General features: G+C 43.2%; 2 protein-coding genes across 5 annotated transcripts in view; one reads left to right on the top strand and one right to left on the bottom strand.

The window, feature by feature from the left end:
* Positions 1-1,218: 1,218 nt before the first annotated feature.
* Positions 1,219-10,281, bottom strand: Zn72d (Zinc-finger protein 72D). Of its 4 annotated transcripts, none has more exons than XM_077400220.1 (11): positions 10,004-10,281; positions 8,865-9,028; positions 8,066-8,407; positions 7,106-7,672; positions 6,277-6,990; positions 5,909-6,203; positions 5,631-5,818; positions 4,433-4,581; positions 2,990-3,085; positions 2,790-2,910; positions 1,219-2,525 (listed from the first exon to the last, which is right to left on the bottom strand). In XM_077400220.1, the coding sequence occupies exons 1-11, from the start codon at positions 10,264-10,266 to the stop codon at positions 2,242-2,244; spliced, it is 3,183 nt and encodes a 1,060-aa protein (XP_077256346.1). In that variant the 5' UTR covers positions 10,267-10,281; the 3' UTR covers positions 1,219-2,241. The 4 variants fall into 4 exon arrangements, 3 of the variants coding, with proteins under 3 accessions (XP_077256346.1, XP_077256347.1, XP_077256348.1); XM_077400221.1 differs by having other exon boundaries at positions 7,106-7,561; XM_077400222.1 differs by lacking the exon at positions 10,004-10,281 and adding an exon at positions 9,385-9,543.
* Positions 10,282-10,379: 98 nt separating this feature from the next.
* LOC143894131 (N-acetylglucosamine-6-sulfatase) overlaps positions 10,380-21,266 on the top strand; it is a 30,388-nt gene continuing 19,501 nt past the window's right edge. Inside the window, exons 1-9 of the mRNA XM_077400224.1 lie at positions 10,380-10,735; positions 10,970-11,029; positions 11,109-11,315; positions 11,582-11,743; positions 12,054-12,224; positions 12,739-12,940; positions 13,345-13,643; positions 13,723-13,839; positions 13,920-14,073. Of these exons, the coding sequence (XP_077256350.1) occupies positions 10,616-10,735; positions 10,970-11,029; positions 11,109-11,315; positions 11,582-11,743; positions 12,054-12,224; positions 12,739-12,940; positions 13,345-13,643; positions 13,723-13,839; positions 13,920-14,073 (1,492 nt within the window). The 5' untranslated portion in view covers positions 10,380-10,615. The remainder of the gene's footprint in view (positions 10,736-10,969; positions 11,030-11,108; positions 11,316-11,581; positions 11,744-12,053; positions 12,225-12,738; positions 12,941-13,344; positions 13,644-13,722; positions 13,840-13,919; positions 14,074-21,266) is intronic.

Raw genomic sequence — 21,266 nt, 5'->3', positions numbered from 1 at the left:
AAAATGAATGTACATATGTGTGCACCAGAAATAATAATTCGATCATTATATAATAAATAATTCAATTATTGAGATATGCAAATTTTACTGATAATTTAGAAAGGTTTTGGCTGCGCGTATAAGTCTAAGATTGATTCGATTTAATATTTCGAGGATCCAGATGCTCGTATGAGATGAGCGCGAACGAATTATTGCTATATGTGAATATAGCACGTGTAAGAAAATGCTGAGAGCAAGAATTTGCGACCGCTTGTCAGATACAATGATAATTTAGACAATTTCAATTAGTAGCTGTTTATAATTCGTGTTCTTACTCCAATCAATTTTCAAGATAGATTCACAAAGAAAATGAGGCGACTAATTTTGCGACATCCTGTACACGCATGTGCTCCCATTTATCGAAACCGTTATAATTTCCTGCTTGAGCTCAGCTTTCCAAAACTATTCTCAGATTCATCCTCAACGATATACCTCTCAACACCGTAAATGAGACCATTATATAAATCACGCGAAATGATGCAATTCTTTAAATATTGTATAAGCTGATTATATAAAAATAAGTCCTTGATTGAGAAGTCATTTGCAACTGAATATGATAAGTAAGTTATTCCTTTGACGATAATGCTCAGGAAGTTTCGATGAATTCCGAGATGTTCGTTGAATGTTCGTGCTGTTTTGGCTGCTTCATCGGGGGGAGGAGAGGGTATTTTCGGTTTTCACTTTATACATCGGACGTGTTGGTCATGAGGTCGCAAACAGACGTCGCAAAATTTAAATTCGCAGAACTGCCGAGTCACAAGCGCAACGTCGCAGTTCCAATGACTCGCAAATTGACGCAACACTATCGCGCACGGAAATAAGGTAGATAACGCGTTAATCGATCATATGTATATCATTCTCTTCGGAGATCGTGCCTATCATTGTTTCAAAGATAAAAAAAAATGCGTCTCAAGCAGTTTTCCTTTCTCTTTTCTAATGAAATTATCGTATGACGATCAGCGGAGAACATAAAAGCGCGTAACTTAAAGATACTTCAGGTTCGAAAAATATCTGATAAATCGCCGATATATATATATATATATATGTTGACCTTTATTCACAAACTCAGATTATTCAGCACTTAAATTTTTCGTAAACAAAACATCGAAGTTGGAAAGGAAAGGATTACCAAAGGAGATATGTTAATTCTTGCAGGCAGAAGTATCGGTAAGCTCACAGTTGCGCCGTACACATGTTCGTTTTATTCAATGATCAAAAATATAGAACAGAAAATCTACACAAGTCAGAAGAAATTCACTTAAATGGAGGGACAGTTGTCTGAAAGTTGAAAGATTCAAGTCTCAACTCGACTGGGTCGCTTAAAATTCTGCAAATAAAACAACTGATTTAGTTTGTTTAGAAAAGAAAAAAAAGAACGTTAACACGTGCACTTGCTCCGCGTCGGGTATCATCAAAGCGTCCAAATTATCGAGTTATAAATATCTTCGTCGCTATTTTCTGCGTGAGTCACGTACGTGACAATAGCATACATCGTAATGCATCATAAATGGTTGTCACTTTGTGCAGAAGTGAGAAAGAGAGAATAAGGATATAATATATTTTCTACACGTACTTACTACACACACAACATACACACGAAATCTCAATACGATCTATTGCCTACCCTTAAACTTCAAACTTATAAATGTTCGTCGTATTTTACCACTCGTTCGTTCAGATTCTTCCTGCTAGTATATCCGCCGTAACCGAGATGTGAATCTGGAGAACCATCCAAATTCAGTAAACGCGTCCGTCAGTTTCATCGATACAAATCTAATATCAGAACTAATCGCGCATCACATTCGTCTGAGAAAATTAGCCAAGTCAATCGAAGCATTGTCTAATATAGCACTATCTTCTTTTTGTGACACGCTTATTACATGATGTTGAATACATCGTGAGGGGAAAAAAAAAACGATTATCATTGCCATGAAGTAAACAATTCGCTATAGAGACGTAGAGACAAATAGCGCCCGTTACTCGACAAACGTGTCTCACGTAATCTGCATATAACTTTTTCTTTCCCAGATTACGCGTATTCCTAGAAGTCATGACAAGCATCAGCCTAGCGTTGTCCTTATCCGAAGATGTCTCTCCTCCTAAACAAGCAACTGACACGGCGGGAAAAAAAACTGCTTCCTTATGCCTAGATAAGTTAATAGATAATTCGTATATCGCGGTACGAATCTTTTGGTAGATCTTCTACTTGGAGTCTGTCTCCATTTTGATCTCCTCCGCCTTTTTGTCCTTCTTCGAAGCCTCGCTGTCCGTGCCCTCTCCGTTGCTGTTGTCGCGTCTTCGCTTTCGGGCGAATCGTCCCTTGAATTTCGGCGGTGGCAGTTGCTCCATACCTAGGACTTTATGAATCTGGCGGAACGCCACTAATCGCAACGCGTGCTGCGCGGACGCGGTAATATCTTCTCTCTGTTGAGACGTCATGTTTCCTATCGCGTCAACTGGCTCCTTCTCGCATGGATCGGATAAGCCTGAAGCGAAAACACATTTATGAATCAACACTTGATTCTCGCACATTATTTTTAGATCAATAATATAGCTACAATTGAGATCAGTTTGCCATATCATCTGCGCGTATCGCGGAATGTATGATTATGATACACGAGAACAAAATACTTGTACTCGAAATCAAAAATCACCTCCACAATACGCTCAGTCTCGTCATCTTTTTCATCATTTCAAGATAGAAAATTAGTTAAAATATCGAAACGGCAAAATAAATTTTAAAAAGTTACCTGGACTACCCGGTAGCAATATTCCTCCAGCTACACATTCCAGAAGTCTTCTCAAAGCTTCACCGGGACTAAGAAGACCGCCTGCGGTGCTAATCACCTTCTCAGTCAATAATTCCAATGCCTATATGCGTCAAAAAGCGTGTTATTGAGGGTCGAGAAATCGAGATGACATAAGGAGAGATAACACGTTGTATACTAACCCAAGAATTCAGCGGACCCCATGTTGGCACACGATTGCACAGGTCGCGCATTATACGGATAACCATAACGCAGCTCTGCAGCGAGGTAGCTCTAGCCTGTTGAACAGGATTAACATTAAAAAAACTACGATTTAATATACGCACTAGATGCACTGGCTCTTCTGGAGACGGCCTAAACTACCCTTCGATTGCTTTGTGTGGGCTTTAGCTATCCTCCCAGCCTCGTGCCTAATGCCCCTAATAGTATTAGCCCATATCAATATTACCGGGTGTTTATCGATCACTTTTTCCTAAGACGTTAGTACCTACCGCAATAATTAAAAAAAAAAGCTAGAGCTCATATCTCAAGGAAAGTGTGCATATATGTATATATCAGAGAGCAACTCTAGGACTCGACTCGACTCTAATCTACAGAAACACCCGGTACACTTATGACTCGCTACTGTGTGTTTGTGCTTGTCTGTCTCTTTAATCTCCAAAGCTGTGCAGTTAACGCACATAAATTGTTATAAATACAAAAATGGAACGAAATACATAAATCTCGCAAAAGCTGAGTACTGACGCTATATGTTCGATTTGCTTTCAAGTTAAGACAGACCTAGAACAGACGCAGCCTAGGCTACAACGCATTAAGGACGATCCAGAATAATGAATTTATGCTTGATCGTGAAGCAATCGAGCGGTCTGCGTTAGTAAAGAAAATAAAGAAAATCACATTCATTCTAGGGAGACAAATTAATTATTCTCAAATTGCGAACGTCTCGCAGAACAGTTCCTATTATTCTGGATGTTGGAGATTCAAAGCGAAGCAGATGTAAATGCATCTAGCAGCATTCGCACGTGACTGTCGAGATAAACATTTACATGTTGCTTACTTGCAAGATTTCTTGCCTGATAATATATCTGATCGCATGTTCGATGTGCGATTAACTTTCTCTCCCACGTACGGACGATGCCACTGTTAACCCATTATTTCGGAACTCGTGTATTTCGGACCATTCTAAATCATAGCAATAAACTCGACGGTCCGAAACGTAAACGTAAAATCTAAATATTCCGAAGAGAATACAGTGGGCAAAGCCGACTGGCGTGTGTTTAAAAAATTCAGCGGATATATGGAAACGGCGAACATCGAACGTGATCAAATAAGCAATTCAGACAGAAACGTGTCGACGGACGGGTCGGTTAATGATAAAAAATAAAACCGTCACAAGGCTGGAAGTTTCTAAAACTGCTTTCTTATCTTTTTCTTTCTTTCTTTTTTTGTTTGCTTTGTTTTGGCTCGAGAGAATGCTTTAAGAGAGAGAGAGAGAGAGAGAAAGGACAACTTGCACGCGTTTTTTCAGGAGAAAATAAAAGAAAATGCTTCGTTACATAGCGCCAAACAAGAATGTGGCATCGACAATTCGAGTTTTCTTGAACTGAGAGTTGATGGATTCAAACCTGAAACCACTTGGCATGCCTGAGTGCAGCTAAAGCCTCCAAACACTTAGCCTTGGGAAGTACATCTGGTGGGTCTGGTTTCGTCACGGTGGGGGCCGCGGGCGTTGTTTGCAGTTGAGCAGCTTCCTGCTGCTGCTGTCCAGCATTATCTGAGATTCCAACAAAGAAAGCACAACACGCTTAGACAACACTTAGAGTGTTTGATCATGCCCAGAGATTTTAGGTATTCCCTCTCTCTATTAATATTCGTTTCAACTTAAGCACCTTTAAATTGTGGGCTATATTCGTGATATAAATGCCAACGTGAAAAAAGAAATATAAGCCTGATCGAATGTAGTACGTTTGCAATGCACCGAGTTCACACCCCCGTTAAAACGTTCTTTCTCGGATGGTTTTCTCTTTTGCCGCTCAAGAACGTCCGACGATTCCTATCAGCATCGGTAGTGTCACCTCTATCCGCTTAAAAGGTAGGTAGCACCGATGCCGATAGAACGGTCGGTTAAGATTCAGAGGTACGTAATGCACATCGCAGAATCTGCGTACAGCATTCGATAACAGTTAAGAGGGATTTTCTGTTCTTTTTTTATGCATGATCAAAAAGTCCATAGTTTTAAGATTGCCTCAGCGTTGTTTCCTCCTATCGCAAGCGTGTCCACGTTCAATGAAATCTCTCGTTAAGTATCGTTCGTCGATGGAGACTCTAGCCTCGAATATTCATTCTCGAGAAAGTATACAATTCGCTACTGTAAATGAAATAACGCGCGACAATGAAGACTGGTATCTAGCCGTATCATATTTTACGCTCTCCTTTCCGTGAGTTTTATCTCAATAACGTTCGAGTATTGCTTTGCGATATACTCTTGACAGTCGAAAATGAATTCTACAAAGAGGACTCTGTCGTGGACACACTAATAAGACACGCAGCTATATCGAAAAGGAAATTAACTTTATGTTAGAGCGTATGTACACTGGCAACCGGCGAATCGTCCTTGGCTGCCCCGCATCGTCCTGGTGCTTAAAAAAACTTACAGAAAATCTTCCGGGCCATGAAAAGAACAAACTAAATGTACAAATCGCAGAGTAGATCAAGAAAATGACATGAAAATAAAAGAGGTGCATAATTCCGTAAAAAACCCCGCAATGCTTTCGTAGTTATCCTTTTCTTGGCCACTATAAAAATGCGAAACAATGAAATCACCTGCTGCAGCAGTTGACTTGGGTGTCTCGCGCATCAAGGGGCTGGTGAGCGTCACGCTGACGGTGACCGTGCCACCTGAGACAGTTAAAGCCGCGGATTCCGGATGCTTCCCGACGTTGTAGCTCTCTTCAGGAGCTACATTCTTTAATTCGCCGGGTAAAATCTCCGCAACCTTATTGAGCAATGTTCTATAAAAATGAACAGTCTCTTGTAAGTTATGATAATAAAGTATATCTGCGATTTCTGTTTACCCCACAAGGAAATCATCTGAAAAATACCTGGTAGGTTTCTCCGCGCACAAGACCACAAGACAAACGTGATTGTCTCCGGATAACAAGAGTCCTTTAGCCAAGTTTCCGACGCGCATAACTCCACGAAGTATCCTAGAATCTTCTTTCTCCTTTTGAAATGAGAATAGGTTCCCGTCGCTTCCATCTTCTTTTTGTGGTGTGGCTGCTGCTTTCTTCTTGTCAGCCTCTTCTTTCTTCACTGCAACTTCGGCGTTCATCTGTGGAGTACCGGCTGGTATTGCTGCTGCAGTAGCATTGGCATTGACAGGAGTGTTCTTTTTACCTGCAAACAATGCACCTGTGTTAATCTATATAATGAGAGTTTGTGAAAAATGAATGAAATAAAAGTTACTCACCAGCTTCAGCTAAAGCATCCGACACAAACTTCAATGCCTTCTCGGTATGGGAAACTATTTTCTGGACTGCCAATAGTTCTTGTTCCTTAGGATAAATGGTTGTATGATGCGCCAATACATGTTTGTCGTCTGACGAATCCGGTCGTCTTTGTGGCCCTGGGTACATGATTATGGGTGGTGGTCCTTGGAACGGACGCGGAATCGGTGGGGCGCCCGGACCACGTCCGTAACGTCGGTACCATTCATAATATTCACATTCCTCCTCGTAGCGGCGCCTCTCTTCCCAATACATCATCTCCTCGTCCATCATGGGTCCCATAGGACCCAACTGATTGATCTCCTCCCTGCGGCGTAGATACTCGTCACGCATTTGTTGCCTACGTAGTTTTTCCTCCAACATTTTGCGCTGCTTAAGACTCGGTTTCATGTCAACGACCAAATCAGGATTGACTTTCTTCTTATAGGCAAATCTGTGACGGCGGCCCTTCATGTGCATGTCTTTGGCATTGGGATCGTTGAACCGACACTCGCATAGCTTACAATTGAAACTTATAATTTTTCCGTCCTCGGATTTATTCTCCTCGATGTATTCCTGGCCAACCGGCTGAATATCCTTCTCATCGACCGTAGCCTCTTCCACAGTTTCTTCAACAACTGGCTCTTCCTGCTTAACTTCTACAGTTTGATTTTGGTTCACCGTGCCCAAGTTTCCAGCTGAAACATTTGTAAAAATGCAAATGCGTGAATATAAATTATTTATAAATCTTATAAATGTTCATAAAATACCGCTAGATTCTGATATTTTGTAATATAAAAGAAATTTACTTACAGGCGACAAAGTTGATTTTAGGCGTCGCTGTCACCGTCGGCTTCTTGGCAGCCACAGCTTTCGCAGCTGCTGCTGGCTTTGGATTCAGAACAGTTGGATCCGCACTTGGTATAGGTTTTCCAAGTTTAGTATGCAGTTTGACGACCTTCTGATGCTTAGCACCCCTGATGTGAGCGGCGTAGGCATCGTTTCCGGTACAGGTTACATCACAAAGCTCACAGCGAAGACTGTTGCCTGCTCCACGCGCTGGCGGCTGTTGCGGCACCTTCAGAGAGGCCTCCTTCTTCTTGTGCTTCTGACCCTCCAGATGCTCACGATAAGTCTGTGGCCCGGCGCAGCTGATCTTACAGACATCGCAATAGTGTAGTTGCTGAGGCTTAGGTGGCTGCTTCGGCCGCATTGCCTTCATCCCTCCCCCGCCAGCTCCGAATCCCTTCCGTCCGTAGCCCTGCCAACCTCCAGTCTTCTGGTTAGTGGAATTGCTGTTTGCACTCTGTTGGGCTACATACATAGTCGCAGCGCTATATAGCGCTGCGTCGTAGCCGGAATACGTCGTACTCGCCGTTTCTAAGGGAAATGAAATTGAAACCTCAAACTTTGGAGGAGTCTAAACCATTCGTACTTTAGCGCGGCACAAAACTTTTACTATTACTCATTTCGAGATGCATCGTAAGACCAACTACGAAGACTCCATGACGAAACATCGGGAAACTGGATGTACTCGAAAGTGTTGCTCCACACTTGGGAGCGGACAAAAAGAAATTTCTGACTTCTGCTAAATCCTCGAACTGTTATTACGATCGAGAATGCTAGCAGAGCTTTTGCAAATTTTTGTCTTTTCGTTCATACGTGTCGTGAGAGGATCAATTTCATGTTATTAGTTTCTACGTCACAGTTAGTGGTCGAGAGAGGACCGAAAATATTTAGAGATAAATGCATAAAAGAGATCAGTACACTTACTATTTGTCGCGGTTGATGGAGTAGCGGCAGGCGTTGCCGGAGCTGTGTATCCCGACGAATAAGTAGCGCTCTGCGTAGGATTTGATTGCTGATAAGCTGTACTAGATGCTTGATACGTCTTAGCTTGCCCAGTGGTAGTGGCTTGTCTGGCAGTGCCAGTATACGCACTGGTTGTGCTATAAGCAGGTTTTGCAGCCTGGTAATGTGTTTCAGTAGTAGTGTAAGTTGCTGCAGCAGCGGCTGGTTGCTGATAGTACGTCTTGGTCGCGTCGTACGTAGCCGCTGGGGCAGCTCGTCCGTAGCCGTAATCGTAAGTCTGAGCTACAGTACCAGGATTAGCAGCTGCAACAAAAACAGTATACTGCAATGACGCAGCTGACGTTATCGCACTTGAAAATAATTATTTTAAGTATCGATGACACGCAGTGGCAAAATGCTGTTTAATTCAGGTATAGGGAATAAAATTATCCTTTATTTAATTAGTGCACCAAGCTTCTTTCTTTTTCTCAGAGACAATCAATTGCTGAAAATACATTTAAAATTGTAGAAGGAAAAGCTTGGTGCGAGTACAGCTCCACTCGCTACATCTGAATCAGCATTTTTATTTTCCATGAATATTCACTGATGCATATTTATCTAAATCATAAAAAAAAAACATTCACGTTTGATAGAGAGAATGGACAAACATTTACATAAAGTACGTCTACAATTGGTGTATACTCTTAAATTTATTAAATCTCTCTCCCGAAGACACTGATCGCAGAGCATGACCAGAGACCCGTGTGAGACTCGAACTCACCTGCGTACGTTGTCCCAGTTGCGGCTGCAGCAGCAGCGGCTTGATAGGTCTCGTAGCCAGTCGCAGCAGCGGCAGCCGGTCGCTGGGTGTACGTGGCTGCGGTCGCCGCCGGGGTTACGGCATATCCCGCCTGCCCGGTTTGATATGCGGCGGCACTGGTCGCCCTGTTGGTGAAACAAGGTTCAGATAAAATTCTCACGGTCGACATGTGGCGGGGTCCGTCGAGCGTCCGCGCGAGGAGTTGCGACGCGCAACGGCGACGCGGACGGCAATTCGCCGTCGGGGAATTCAATCGGGAGTGAATTTTTTCCCCGGGGGAGACGCTCGACGGAGACGCTAATCTCTCGGCGGCGAGTGATAATGGCCGCCGAGCCGGCTGGGCCTCTCAGGCGGCGTGCCGTCGTCGGGAACGCGACCGGTTTCTCATCGCCGCCGCGGACGCGCGCGTCCGCGGCCGCGAATCCTCGCGCGGCTTAACACTAGGTACTTGGCGATAATGATGATGCAGACGATTTCGTACCCATATTGTGTCCCGCCGTGGGTAAATCCGAAATAATTGTTCTGAGCCATCCTTCCTCGCGGAGAGAATCTCGGAAAGAAGGACAATGGAGGAAGTCGTAGGGCGTGCCACGAGCGTACTCGATAGGACGGAACGGCGGCGGCGCTGGCGCGGCGCGCGCGCGCCGATTGGCCAGTCGCCCGCGACCGGCGCGACCTCAGCGGCCGTTTCCGCGTCAGGGCCGGCGCGCGGCCCGAGCTGCACTTCCGCGCGAATAACGCGCCCGCGCCCGCGCGGTTCTACACCTGTCGTCTTCGCGCGCTACCTGCCATCCGTCGTCCGTCGCCGAGAGCGAGGCTATAATATGCGTCGCGCGAGAGATAAGATGAACGGCATGAACGGGGAAAGGATGGCGAGAAAGAGAGAGAGAGCGGACAGCGCGGGGAGAAACGGCCGGGCCGGACGGTTATGTTATGCGGTCTTATTCGAGCCTGACAAAACTTACCGCGTGTCTCTCGGCTATTCTCCGGGACGCCGGGGGGTAGGTGGAGAGCGTGGATAGTGCGGGAAGCTCGCCTCCGATAATAATCTCGCGGCTGGTCGCGCGACGCGGCGCATCGAATAAATCGAATATACGTACGGCGTGCACGTGGGAGAGGGCTCGACAAGCTCGCCGGTGAGGGAACGTGCGTGCGTGCGTTGCGTTCTTTGGCGTGTGCGTAGTGCGTATACAAATATGCAATACGCTGCACGCCGCGCTCTCGTTTGTTCGCCGTGCCGTATGGCGTGCCCGAAGGCGCGAAGCGAGCGCCGAAGAAGCTCCGACTTTCCTCCACCGCGACGCCCTCTGTCGGCCGCGAGGCCTCGCCGGCCGCCGCCGGTGTCGTGCAGCCCAGCTGCCATCTAGCGACGTACACCAGAACGATCGACGGTCGACGTCGTCGCGTTTTTACTGCGCGGGCTCGCGGCACGTTGCAACTTGCACGATAACCGCGCCGACCGCGCGTGAAATTGCAGCCTTCAGTAATCTCGATTAGCTTCGACTGCGTTGTTGCTTTTATTCGCGTGTGCTCTGTGCGAGGGATTTATATGAGAGCTGACTTCCGGCGTATGCCTCGCGAATACTTGGCGTGACGCCAATTAGATACGACGGCGATTCTTAATTCTGTCGCGACCGGCGACTGGGAATTAATTAGAACATACGCCGATTCTTCGACTCACTATTTTCTGTATTTCACTGGCTGATCTCGCGATGCCGACTAAGATGCGCCTGACGTCTCTTCTTTTATTACTGAATTACTTGTCGTTAGTCGCATGCAGGAATATCGTGCTGATTGTTACCGACGATCAAGACTCCGTTCTGGACGGCATGGTAGCGTCTTCAACTTCGTTTCCTTCAAACTAAATAAAAAATAAATTAATAAAAACTTATTCTAATATATTGACAAGTTGGTTAAAGAGACGCAAGGAATTATAAAATAAGATTCCAATTACTTTGATTGAGAAAAAAAGAATGTGTACTTTTCGGATGTTTATGTCGGTTCTGATTTATTCGTAGTGTTTTATTTTATATAATTTATAATTTAATTTTAATTTATAATTTTAGACGCCAATGACGAATACTCTGAATCTGGTAGGACGTCAGGGTGCAACGTTTACTAATTGCGTAAGTTTAATTTCAATAAATTTAAAATTATCTCATCGTTTCCAGCTAGGTACTCAAAGAGCAAAAATTCGCTGTTCAGTTTGTAGCTTCGCCGATTTGTTGCCCCAATCGCGCGTCCATTCTGACCGGACGGTACCAGCATAATCATCTAACGGTGAACAATTCTATCGCCGGTGGTTGTAGTAGCGCCCAATGGCAACGATCACGGGAGCCGGCAACGTTCGCCGCCCTTCTGCGAAACGTCGCCGGATACGCGACGTTTTACGCAGGGAAATACCTGAACCAGGTAGACATCTCTTCGACGATCGCTCGAATCGACTGAAGACAATTTATTTCCGCGAACAATTTATATCAAAAGCAATTTTGTTTGAATTTTACAAAAGCAGTTTTTATTTATTTCAAAATTTGAGGTAGAACGTTTGAAGTAAAAAAATTGAACTTGAAAATTTTTGCTATTCTTCTACTACGATTACTGTTTATAAAAAATTCACTTTTTTTCTACAAGTATTATTTGTGATTAAAGCGAATAAAATAAAATAAATGTACAAACAGTATGGAAACAAGAAAGTCGGCGGCGCGGCTCATGTACCAATGGGATGGGATTGGTGGGCCGGCCTTATAGGAAACTCGAGGTATTACGATTATTCGTTATCCATAAACGGTACCGAGAGAAAATACGGTGACAGCCCGAGCGATTACCTTACCGACGTGATTGTGAGTATATTCGGAAACGCTCGATATACAACCGAGAGCAAAAATCTTGTTCGGAGCTAGTAAAACTGCATTTCTACCGATTTCTTTTTTTTTCCATTTCTTTGAACAGCCTATTAAAGAATTCCTTTACCGAGCCTTTTCCTTTATTGTTTGTTAAAAGAAAATTGAATACTTTGAATCGAAAAGCATTTTTGCTTTTTATCATGCGCGAGAATTTCAAATTTTTCATCCTTTATCACAATTTGAACTCGTGTCGCGTAGAATTTGCTTGTAGAAAAAAATATAAAAAAGCCACGTATATGTATTCCAGAGTAATCTGGCTGTAGATTTTATCAAAGGGTATTCCGGCAATCAACCCTTCCTCATGGTGTTGGCACCGCCAGCTCCTCATGCGCCATTCACACCTGCCGATAGACACAACGGCAAATACAACGGCACGAAGGCGAAGAGAACGCCGAATTTTAATATCCCCGTGCATCAGGTGATTATGTCGAATTTTTCTCGAAATAATTCGGATCTCTAAAGATTTCCCGTTTTAGACAGCCCGTATAATTCGTATCAAGATGGAATTCTATTTATGATCTTATACGCCGTGTATTACGGAGAATAATTGAAAAATCAGGACGCTCACATGTGTAAAATACATATTAAGACATTCCCATATTAATCCCTGAAAAGCAGACGCCGAATCACTTCTAACTTCTAATCCGTAATAAAGTTTCTCTTGTATGTGTTGCAAAACAAATTTTTGCATGAGAATGTTATTTACTTGTTACTCACTTATTATTATTTTTTTTTTTATGAGCGCAAGCCTCCTTGAACTTACAGTTTAAACTGAACAAAATAGAGTCAAGGCATAGGTCACGAGTGATCCGGCATCCGCTTCTGGGTAATTAAAATACACGGTATATAGAATTATAAATAGAATTTCTATTCCAAAATTTGACGCAAATATAGATTATCTAAGGTTGGCTTTATTCTTAAAAAAAAAATAGGACAAACATTGGCTAGTTAGGGAAAGTCCAACTCCTTTGCCAGACAATATACTGCCAAAATTAGACAAGATATACAGGAGGAGATGGGAAAGTTTGTTAGCGGTAGACGAGCTCGTTAAGAACATACACGACTTATTGGAGGAGCGGAGTCTCTTGGACGACACATACTTTATTTACACGTCCGATAATGGATATCATATTGGTAGGTGATTTATATATATATATAATGATGCATTCGATAATGTTAAATGTTAGGCACAAACGCACGGAAGCGCACTGAACATTAGGGAACAAAAAACCGCTGGATTCGTCAGAATCTTATTTTTATAGTCGCTCCAACATCGAAAAATCCTCCAGAAAATTAAAATAAACTGTTTATTCAATTGTCGTAATGACCACTCTATCATTTACACGACGAGATGATTTGACGCTTTTGTCATGTTTCCAGTCGATAATGATGCCATCCTTCATCGTTAATTTTGAGAGCTTGATATATAATATATATTTTTTTAATTACATTCTTGTCTTGTATTAATAAATATTGGAAATTGTATTATACTTGTGGATTTACTCTACACGTTTGTATGAGATGTGTATTATTTACAGGACAGTTCAGCATGCCGATGGATAAGCGTCAACCTTATGAAACAGATATACGAGTCCCATTACTGATATCCGGCCCAGGAATCGAGCCGTCTACGATTTCCGCGCCAGTCAGCAGCGTAGATATCTTCGCCACGCTTTTAAACATAGCTGGTGTGGAATATCCATCGGACGGCACGACATTATTTAATGCAAATCGTAATTTATCTGGAGATCGCACCGTTTTGATAGAATACAGAGGAGAGAGGTCCAACAAGCCGTCGTCGTCCGGTTGTCCAAGCGATAGCGATTTGAATGTCACGGCAAGTCTCAAGTATTTCATTTCTTTAAAATTTGTTCATTTTTGAATTCCTGCGTTAATTGCGTCGTATGCCTTTTTAGTTATGCGCGAAAGAAATGGCGTGCAAGTGTCAAGACGTCGCGAACAACACGTTCAGTTGCATTCGCCGCGTTTCGTCGAATTTCAACAACATCTTCTGCATCTTCGAAGACGATCAGGTATCGCGTTCTTTTAACACTTGAGAGCGTTTCGCGCGCTATTTTTATTATCTTCCTATAATTGTTATTATCTTTCTCAGAGATTCGTTGAAGCTTACGATATGAATGTCGACGAGTACCAAATGGCAAATATCGGATATACCATGAAGAAAGGATTGAGACATAGATTCAGGAAACGTCTCAAGAAAATGGTGGTGTGTCAGGATGCGCAATGCGTTTTCACAGGATCGGATAGTGAGTCTTAAAATATACATTTATTATTCTCTACCGTTATATATTATATATATCGTCATAAGTGTTATCAAATATAATAAAGTATTTTAAATCAACATATCCCATTAAAAGAAATGACACTTTAAGATATATGTGAATTTATTTCTGTTTTCGACTAAATTGTTTCATCTCTTGTACATTATGTTTTCTTAATGTCAAGAAGTTAGCTTTTGAGATTTAAACGTGCAACTTATTTTAATCGAAATTACCTTTTCCGAAAAGCGCAAAATTTAATCGGATTTAGTTTTTGTTATATCTTTTATGGAAAATAATTCTGATGATTTTTGCACTAATAGCTATGGTGATTTTACAAGTGTATTTTAACTTTTGTCTTCGGAGTCGACGAAATAAGTCGACGGAGGGTGGGAAGAAATGTCGGGATGAATAGCTGAGATTACAGAACTCATACTAAGTGCGGGTGAATGCGGTCGCGATTGTTGTCCACCCGAGCTGCCGGGCGAGTAATGCTGCTCATCTTGATGTTGCGCAGCTTGCTGCTGTTGTTGACAGTGCGACTGTTCGAGTGTTTCCTGCTTAATCTCAGTAGATTGAGACGCGCTGGTGTTTTGCATAGATGGTGGAGGCATGGCTTCCTTATTTGGACTTTTATTGTCAGGATATATATATATATATATATATATATATATATATATATATATGTAGGTCCAGAGGTATGTTCCGGGACTGTTTACGTTTTTTGAAATGTACAGTCCTGGAATATAACGCATATATATGTAATCAGATTCAAAAAACTGTCCCGAAAATTACTGTAGGACATCAATTTTTTCCAGGACAGTCCTGGAAACTGCCAAATGTCCCGGAATATACCGATATCAAAAATAAAAGTCCCGGAATATACTTCCAGACCTACATATATATATATATCGGAAAATGCAGCCTAAACGATCAATGTTTGCACAACTTTTTAAGCTTGTTTCTGCTTCTAAATTTACCCCTCTGAGGTATTGACATATACCTAATTAAGAATCATTCTATGTAATGTCCGTTCTAGATCTCGGAAGTAGGAGCGCCGAAAGTTGTCTTATTTCGAATTATTGCATTTATGGAAATCGCCGTCGGAAAATACGCCGCGAATCTGGATATAAGAATAACTCGCCTTGCGCTCGGGAGCGAGGGGCGCACCCCCCGCGACGGAACTGTTTTCTAAGCAAATATTTTTATTAAAGCCCCGCGGAGAGAGTCTCGAATGTCTGAATAGTAATGGCGATATTCGCGGAGAAAAAGGTGGGGGAGAAGGAGGAGGTGGTGGAAAAAAGCCGTGCATCGAAGACAGAACGCGGAGAGGCTATATCGGACGTGTACATATTTATATTGCTAAAACGTTTCTGGTTCCTTCGAGGATTTTCCACGATGCGCGCGAAACAATCTTCAGTACTCAATGTACTTTAACTTGCTCGCGCTATTATTTTACGTGTATAAGCGATATAAGCCATTTTGAATCGCGCATGACACAGGTAAACGTAGAGAAATAATACGGGGATATACGCGATTTATATTGAAACAGATGAATAATTAAAAGAAATGGTAATATGTAGACAATGTAGAGAATGTTAAACATAAACGCGTCAAATTTTTTATTTTTATTATATTAGATACTTATTATTATCATATATATATATGCGTATATGTATATATATATTTTTTTTCTATATTTAATTAGAGAAAATACCAATTACAGTCCGAGCTGGATTTTGGTAAGCCTAATAATAATGTTGTGTGAATTTGGTATACTTTTTCTAAACTCAGTAAATTGTGCGTCGATTTTTCGTTGGTCTTTAAACACAGCTCTTTGTTTGTGATTTAATAAGGGTGTTTATTAGCGTCAAAAGTTAAATCAATTATCGATTTAAATACGTGGATTTACTGTTCCAACAAAGAGCTGTGTTTAAAGACCGACAAAAAATCGGCGCGCAGTTTACTGAGTTATGGAAAAAGTATCCAAAATTCACACAATATTATTATTAAGCCATCAAGATCCACCCAAACCTAAATAGTATTTTCTCTAATTAATTGTATGTCATATTAGGCCTGTTTCACTTATTGTTATCTTATATATTATTTCTTGTATGTATATATGTTATACACAAAAAAGTGGAACCATGTATCTCTCATTGTCAGTGCACATGCGACCGAGGAATGGTTAGATACCAGCGCATGCACGAATATTCTTCAAAGTGCGACGAGGCTGGTGAGTGCCGTGCCGGCTCACAAAGCGTCCCTGGATTCGCCCCTTTCGGTGTCAAGAAGCGTGAGAGACGCTCTTTCACGTAACGTGAATGAACGTCAAAATGTTTGTAGACTGCGGCGGTAGCCACGGGCCCGTGGGCCCGTTTAAATCGTTTGCACAGATGGCATTACGACGAATCTATCGGCCGCGTGCGCGAAGATCGTCTTTGAGATTATTCGTTAGCGAAGTTGCGGCCCGTTCTCGGCGACAAAGCCGAAAGGGAAACCGGGACTTATTCCGCAAGATTTGCATTTTGCGATCCGCCCGTGGAAAATGGATGAAAATGAGCCGCGAGAGGAATTCGATTTTTGTGTGAAATCGATTAGATAAATACGGGATAGAAAGGATTTGAGAAACGACAGTGTGATTGAGAAATGCTATAATTTTCGAAAATCTGATGTAGTTTGCGAGAGTCCGTGATATATAAGTTTTCTTCGATCATGTTTTTTCCGTACAACATTTCTTAAAATTGTACACGTTATAATCGTTTTGAAAAACAGATCCAAGAAGACCAAATCTTTTTCGTGTTTACAATAAACCGTTCTTTCAATCTCTTCCCGGATTTCTGCGAATCGATATTTCATTGACGTACCATATAGTATAGTCCAATTCGATACAGTTTGCGATCTACATGTAACTTAGTTGTATTTTCCTGACAGGGAGGGCCAACGCGGGCGAAGCGATACTATTGTACGGGGATTTTGGCGGATCATTCGATCCTCGATCGATCGCTCGATTGGGCGTGTTTAGCGATCTTCGTTACATCGCTGCTGAAACGTGTAAGAGTCGGCTTGCGGACGAGACCTTTTATTCCGTGTTTATTGATCGTTGGAGCGAACGATCGCCTCCTTGTTGGCAAGGATCAATGGCTTTCGTTGCCTTTCTAGCCGTAGATCCAGGCTTTACTTTCGTCCCCCTTTCTCCCTCTCTATCCGGGGGTTCTAGCAGATACTTATGCCAAGTTGCACTTATATCGCAGGGAGAATTACAAAAGGGATCGATCTATCTTGAAAAGATCGCCGGACGATGGTATACGGGTCTTCTAAAAAAAGATTTACATATATTAAACACATATCATACAAGTTTAATGTAAGAATATACTTACCGTGATGCTTTAATTTGGGAAAAAATAGTGTTTGTTTTTTTAGTTGCTATTTTTATGTACTGTTAATAAGCCATTCTTGATATACATTTGATCGCCGAATGTCAATCTGTCGATTGTTATCTAATGGTATTGTATAATAATTATAATATTATGTAATGTTAGAACGATTTGGCGATCTGCGTCGTTATCGCGATAACAGCTGCGAAGATATCTCGGTCTCGTTCTTTTTAAGATCGAAAATTCGTTCGTCGGACGCATTAAAAACTAAGCAATTTACAATCTCGAGCTTCCCGGTGATCTGTCTTCAAATGGCACCCCTTGTTATTCGATAATTAGCCGTTCCCTCTTTCGGTGTAACCCCGGCGCGAAGCGAAGCGTGTCCTCTGATTTTCCTTTGGCCGACTCGCGCCTTCTCCTCTCTGCGACTTCCACTTGGAGACCGGCAATGTGGAAAATGCGAATTTACTGTAAATTAGTGAATTGGAAAATAACGGGGTGGAAGCGCTTCTTTCCTGACGGACCTCACGACGATCGCGCTGAACGCGTAACAAGATCCGAGACCATAAATCATAATTGCTGAAACGGCGAAATTATCAGAGTCTGTCTTAAACAATCGGCGACAAGTAGGAATCTTTAAAAACAGCCCACCTGAAATTTTTCACTTAAAAGGATATCATAAATCTAGGCTGTTAAAAGATGAAAATACGGGAAATAGATAGTAGTATAATTATAGAGAAATATGAGAAATAAATTCTCTTTCTAAGCTACGCAAGCAGTAATTTTTTGACATTTGACTTTAAAAGCAATATCAATATATAATTATAATTGTAATTATACCTTCTTTGCTGTTTTCTATTTTCTGTATTCTTCATTTTTAGTAGCATATAGATTTATGTTATCATTCTCTTAATTGAAAATTTTTCTGAACCGTTTTTATCGAAGATGCGCGCATGCTAAAGTTCAAGGAAGCTGATTTTCACGCTACCACGTGCTTATTCGTGCGCGGCGCGTTAAACGACGCATTGATTCCGCCGTCAGCTAATTATAGCCTTACCTAATTTTCCGCGTGCACGATACTAAAAGGGGGCAAGGGGGGGTCTTTAATTACCGATCCATTTCTGCATAAATGCGCCGCGGAACGCCGGCCCCGCCGCCCGGCGATGAAACTCGCATTACCGGTGCCGGCTTATACGAACTACAGTAGTCTAATCAAACACGGAGCTATTAACCGGGTCAACATTTCGAGTTTGGGGGTACTTAGTGCCAAAGACTTCGCGGTACCTATGTCAATGACGGCGCGCACGCACACGGATACGCGCGCACTCGTCGTGGAGTACTACCAAACGGCGAACGAGTAGCAATGCGGCCGTGTCGGGCGGCCTTAAATAAATATCTAATGTGCCCAACCCCCGGCTGAAACCCCCCCTCCGGCCGGTCCCCGCCAATATTGTTTTAGGCACGGCGGGGCACGGCGAGCCGAGTTTTGTAACTTGAGAAACGAGCGCGACTCGCGTGCAGAAGCGGCGAGAGAAGACGGCATAATAGCTTAGGTGTTCGAAGATCTCGTCAAGTACTTAAGCTCGCGGATGCTGCTGCTGCTGCTGCTGCTGCTGCTGCTGCTGCTGCTGCTACTGCTGCGCCAGTATACCGGTGCTTTCTTCGAGATTTAGAGTATATAGATTCACCCGAAAGAAAAATATCGGGACCCCGATAGGGCTGGAGGGTGTAATCGTCTGCATTTCGCGAAATAAGCTTCAAAGATAACAGACGGGAAGAACGTATTTTCTCCCGTAATTGTTGCAATAATATACCTACTGATGTGTACGATAATTTTTATATCATAATGTACATTTATTTATTTGTTTATTTTAATATTCAGTTTTAAACATATATATTTGCGATCAATAATATTTATATCCCGATTCTGCTAAGAACATAGATGTGTGTAAATCGGGAGAATAAGTTCCGATTTTTCACCTGTTATTTCCGCGAGCAACGATCGATCGCGAAGGTGTTTAAAGCGGAATGTTGAAAAATTACTAGAGAGGCGAGATTAAGGTTCGAGGAAAATCTACTCGGATATGGTCAAGAGATTTGTAAATAAAAATACGGAGAACCCGGGGGGATATCCTGTATACGCGTAATCGTATGTGTTCTACTCCGTTTTTCTCACACTCCACAAGCTCTTTTTCGCCTCTCGTAGCTCGCAGCTGCTACTTCCGTAGCCGCCCATTTGCCGCGGAAAGTGCCACTTTGTTTGCGGAAAGTGCTTTTTCAAAGAAAATCATGCGGACGTAATACGCGTAATGCCGCTCGCTCGGAACACCATCTCCCTTCTTCAGGATGGTGCCCCCTTAAAGTCCAGTAAAAATGTCGCGCTTCCTCGCACGCGCCTACGTCACCTAATCGGAAATTAGTCACAGAGCGGCATCTCAGAGTGGCGATGTCAATGACAGATAAAATATCTGCGGCTCGATACCGCGTTTCCTCGTTCTCCCTTTTTTTCCACCGCCGGTCAGCGTTTAAAATTAATTAAATAATTAATTAAGAGTAGAAAGCTTGTCCCCTCCCCCCTCGTCTTCTCTTCTCCTTCTCTCCGCCGTCTCCTTCCGTTCGTTTCCCTCACGCTCGCCTTCCGCACACTTCTCTCGCGTCCCTCGTCCGCCTCCTCCGCTCCGCTAACTTATAATTGCGCTCGCCTCTCTCGCTGCACCGTCGTACCCTTTTGCCCGGCGCTACCCTTATTACCGTGTCGCAGCTCGGTTAACGCGAGCGGGTTAATGAACAGCTCGGGCAAATATAGAATTTCTCATAAAAACTACAAATTACTGCTACCGCGGGTTGTTCGTAGCGAGCAACGGCTATATACAGCGCGACGTAGCTACGCGCGTTTCCGTTTTTTTTTCCGCTCCCGCGAAAATTATACAACGCGGGTATAATACGGTGAGAATATAGGGAATAATAAAATCACCGTCCGCGCGCGCACTTTGAAGATTGTGCCACCGCCGTCGCCGCTGCCGCCACCATGCATCACCGCGCGATTTCCCGAAAGGCTGAGTTTCGCGGCGGATAATACGGCGGGTTAAAAAAAAATCCGCCCGAAAAAGAGAGGGAACCGAGCTCTGCGTCGGAGCGCAAAAAAAAAGCGTGCGTTTCGACGGAGAACTCGTTAATTGAAAAGGAAGTGGTCCGTACGTGCTGGTCCGAAACACAATCGCGGTTCTCTGCGTGTGCGCGCGCGAGCGCGCGGTCAAACCACGCGAGGGACAGCCGTTTAATTATGTTCGACGACGCGACGGCGAGTGTCTCGATGGATAAGACAATTCCCGAATCCGTTCAAGATATATCTGCTCGATGGTCCAGCGCACACGCGCGATATTCACGCGCAGCGCGCGCGTATGTACAAACACATACATACATACCGTGCTCACTCACGAACACGCATATTCCACCGTCGTTGCTCCGCATTATATTATTACACTCGTGCTGCTGTTTGTCAGCTTAAAACCGGGAGCCATTAGCAGGTATTATTTTAGCCGTGATCCACTGTTAACGCGGAACAATGGCGCCGGCACGGTCGACGTCCCACGATATTAAATGAAGCGAAGTGATACATTTCGTAGGGGGATGGGAGAGCGGGCAAATAGGGACGGCGTCGCGGGGGGGCACAGGCGTTGCGACGGGCGGGGGATGGTGGGCCGAGGGTAGAGAAAACCCGGGGCTCTCTCTCGCTCTCTTTCTCTCTCGAAACACCGAGAGACCGATCAAATGAGGCTGGGCTTCCGCGTACGCGGAACTGGG

The sequence above is a fragment of the Temnothorax americanus genome, unplaced genomic scaffold (genome assembly GCF_048541705.1).
Source record: "Temnothorax americanus isolate GAGA-0224 unplaced genomic scaffold, ASM4854170v1 Scaffold13, whole genome shotgun sequence".
NCBI classification, from domain to species: Eukaryota; Metazoa; Arthropoda; class Insecta; order Hymenoptera; family Formicidae; genus Temnothorax; species Temnothorax americanus.
Note: the sequence above shows the minus strand (reverse complement) of the source record. Positions and strands in the feature narration are given on the sequence as shown.

Bases quoted from the DNA above. Each gene is read 5' to 3' on its own strand.
- Zn72d (XM_077400220.1), bottom strand. From the start codon at position 10,266: ATGGCAGCTGGGCTGCACGACACCGGCGGCGGCCGGCGAGGCCTCGCG. The intron at 4,582-5,630 runs GTGATTTCATTG...TTGGAATCTCAG, and splicing joins CAAGTCAACTGCTGCAGCAG to ATAATGCTGGACAGCAGCAG. The intron at 3,086-4,432 runs GTTTGAATCCAT...CCTGTTCAACAG, and splicing joins GGCATGCCAAGTGGTTTCAG to GCTAGAGCTACCTCGCTGCA.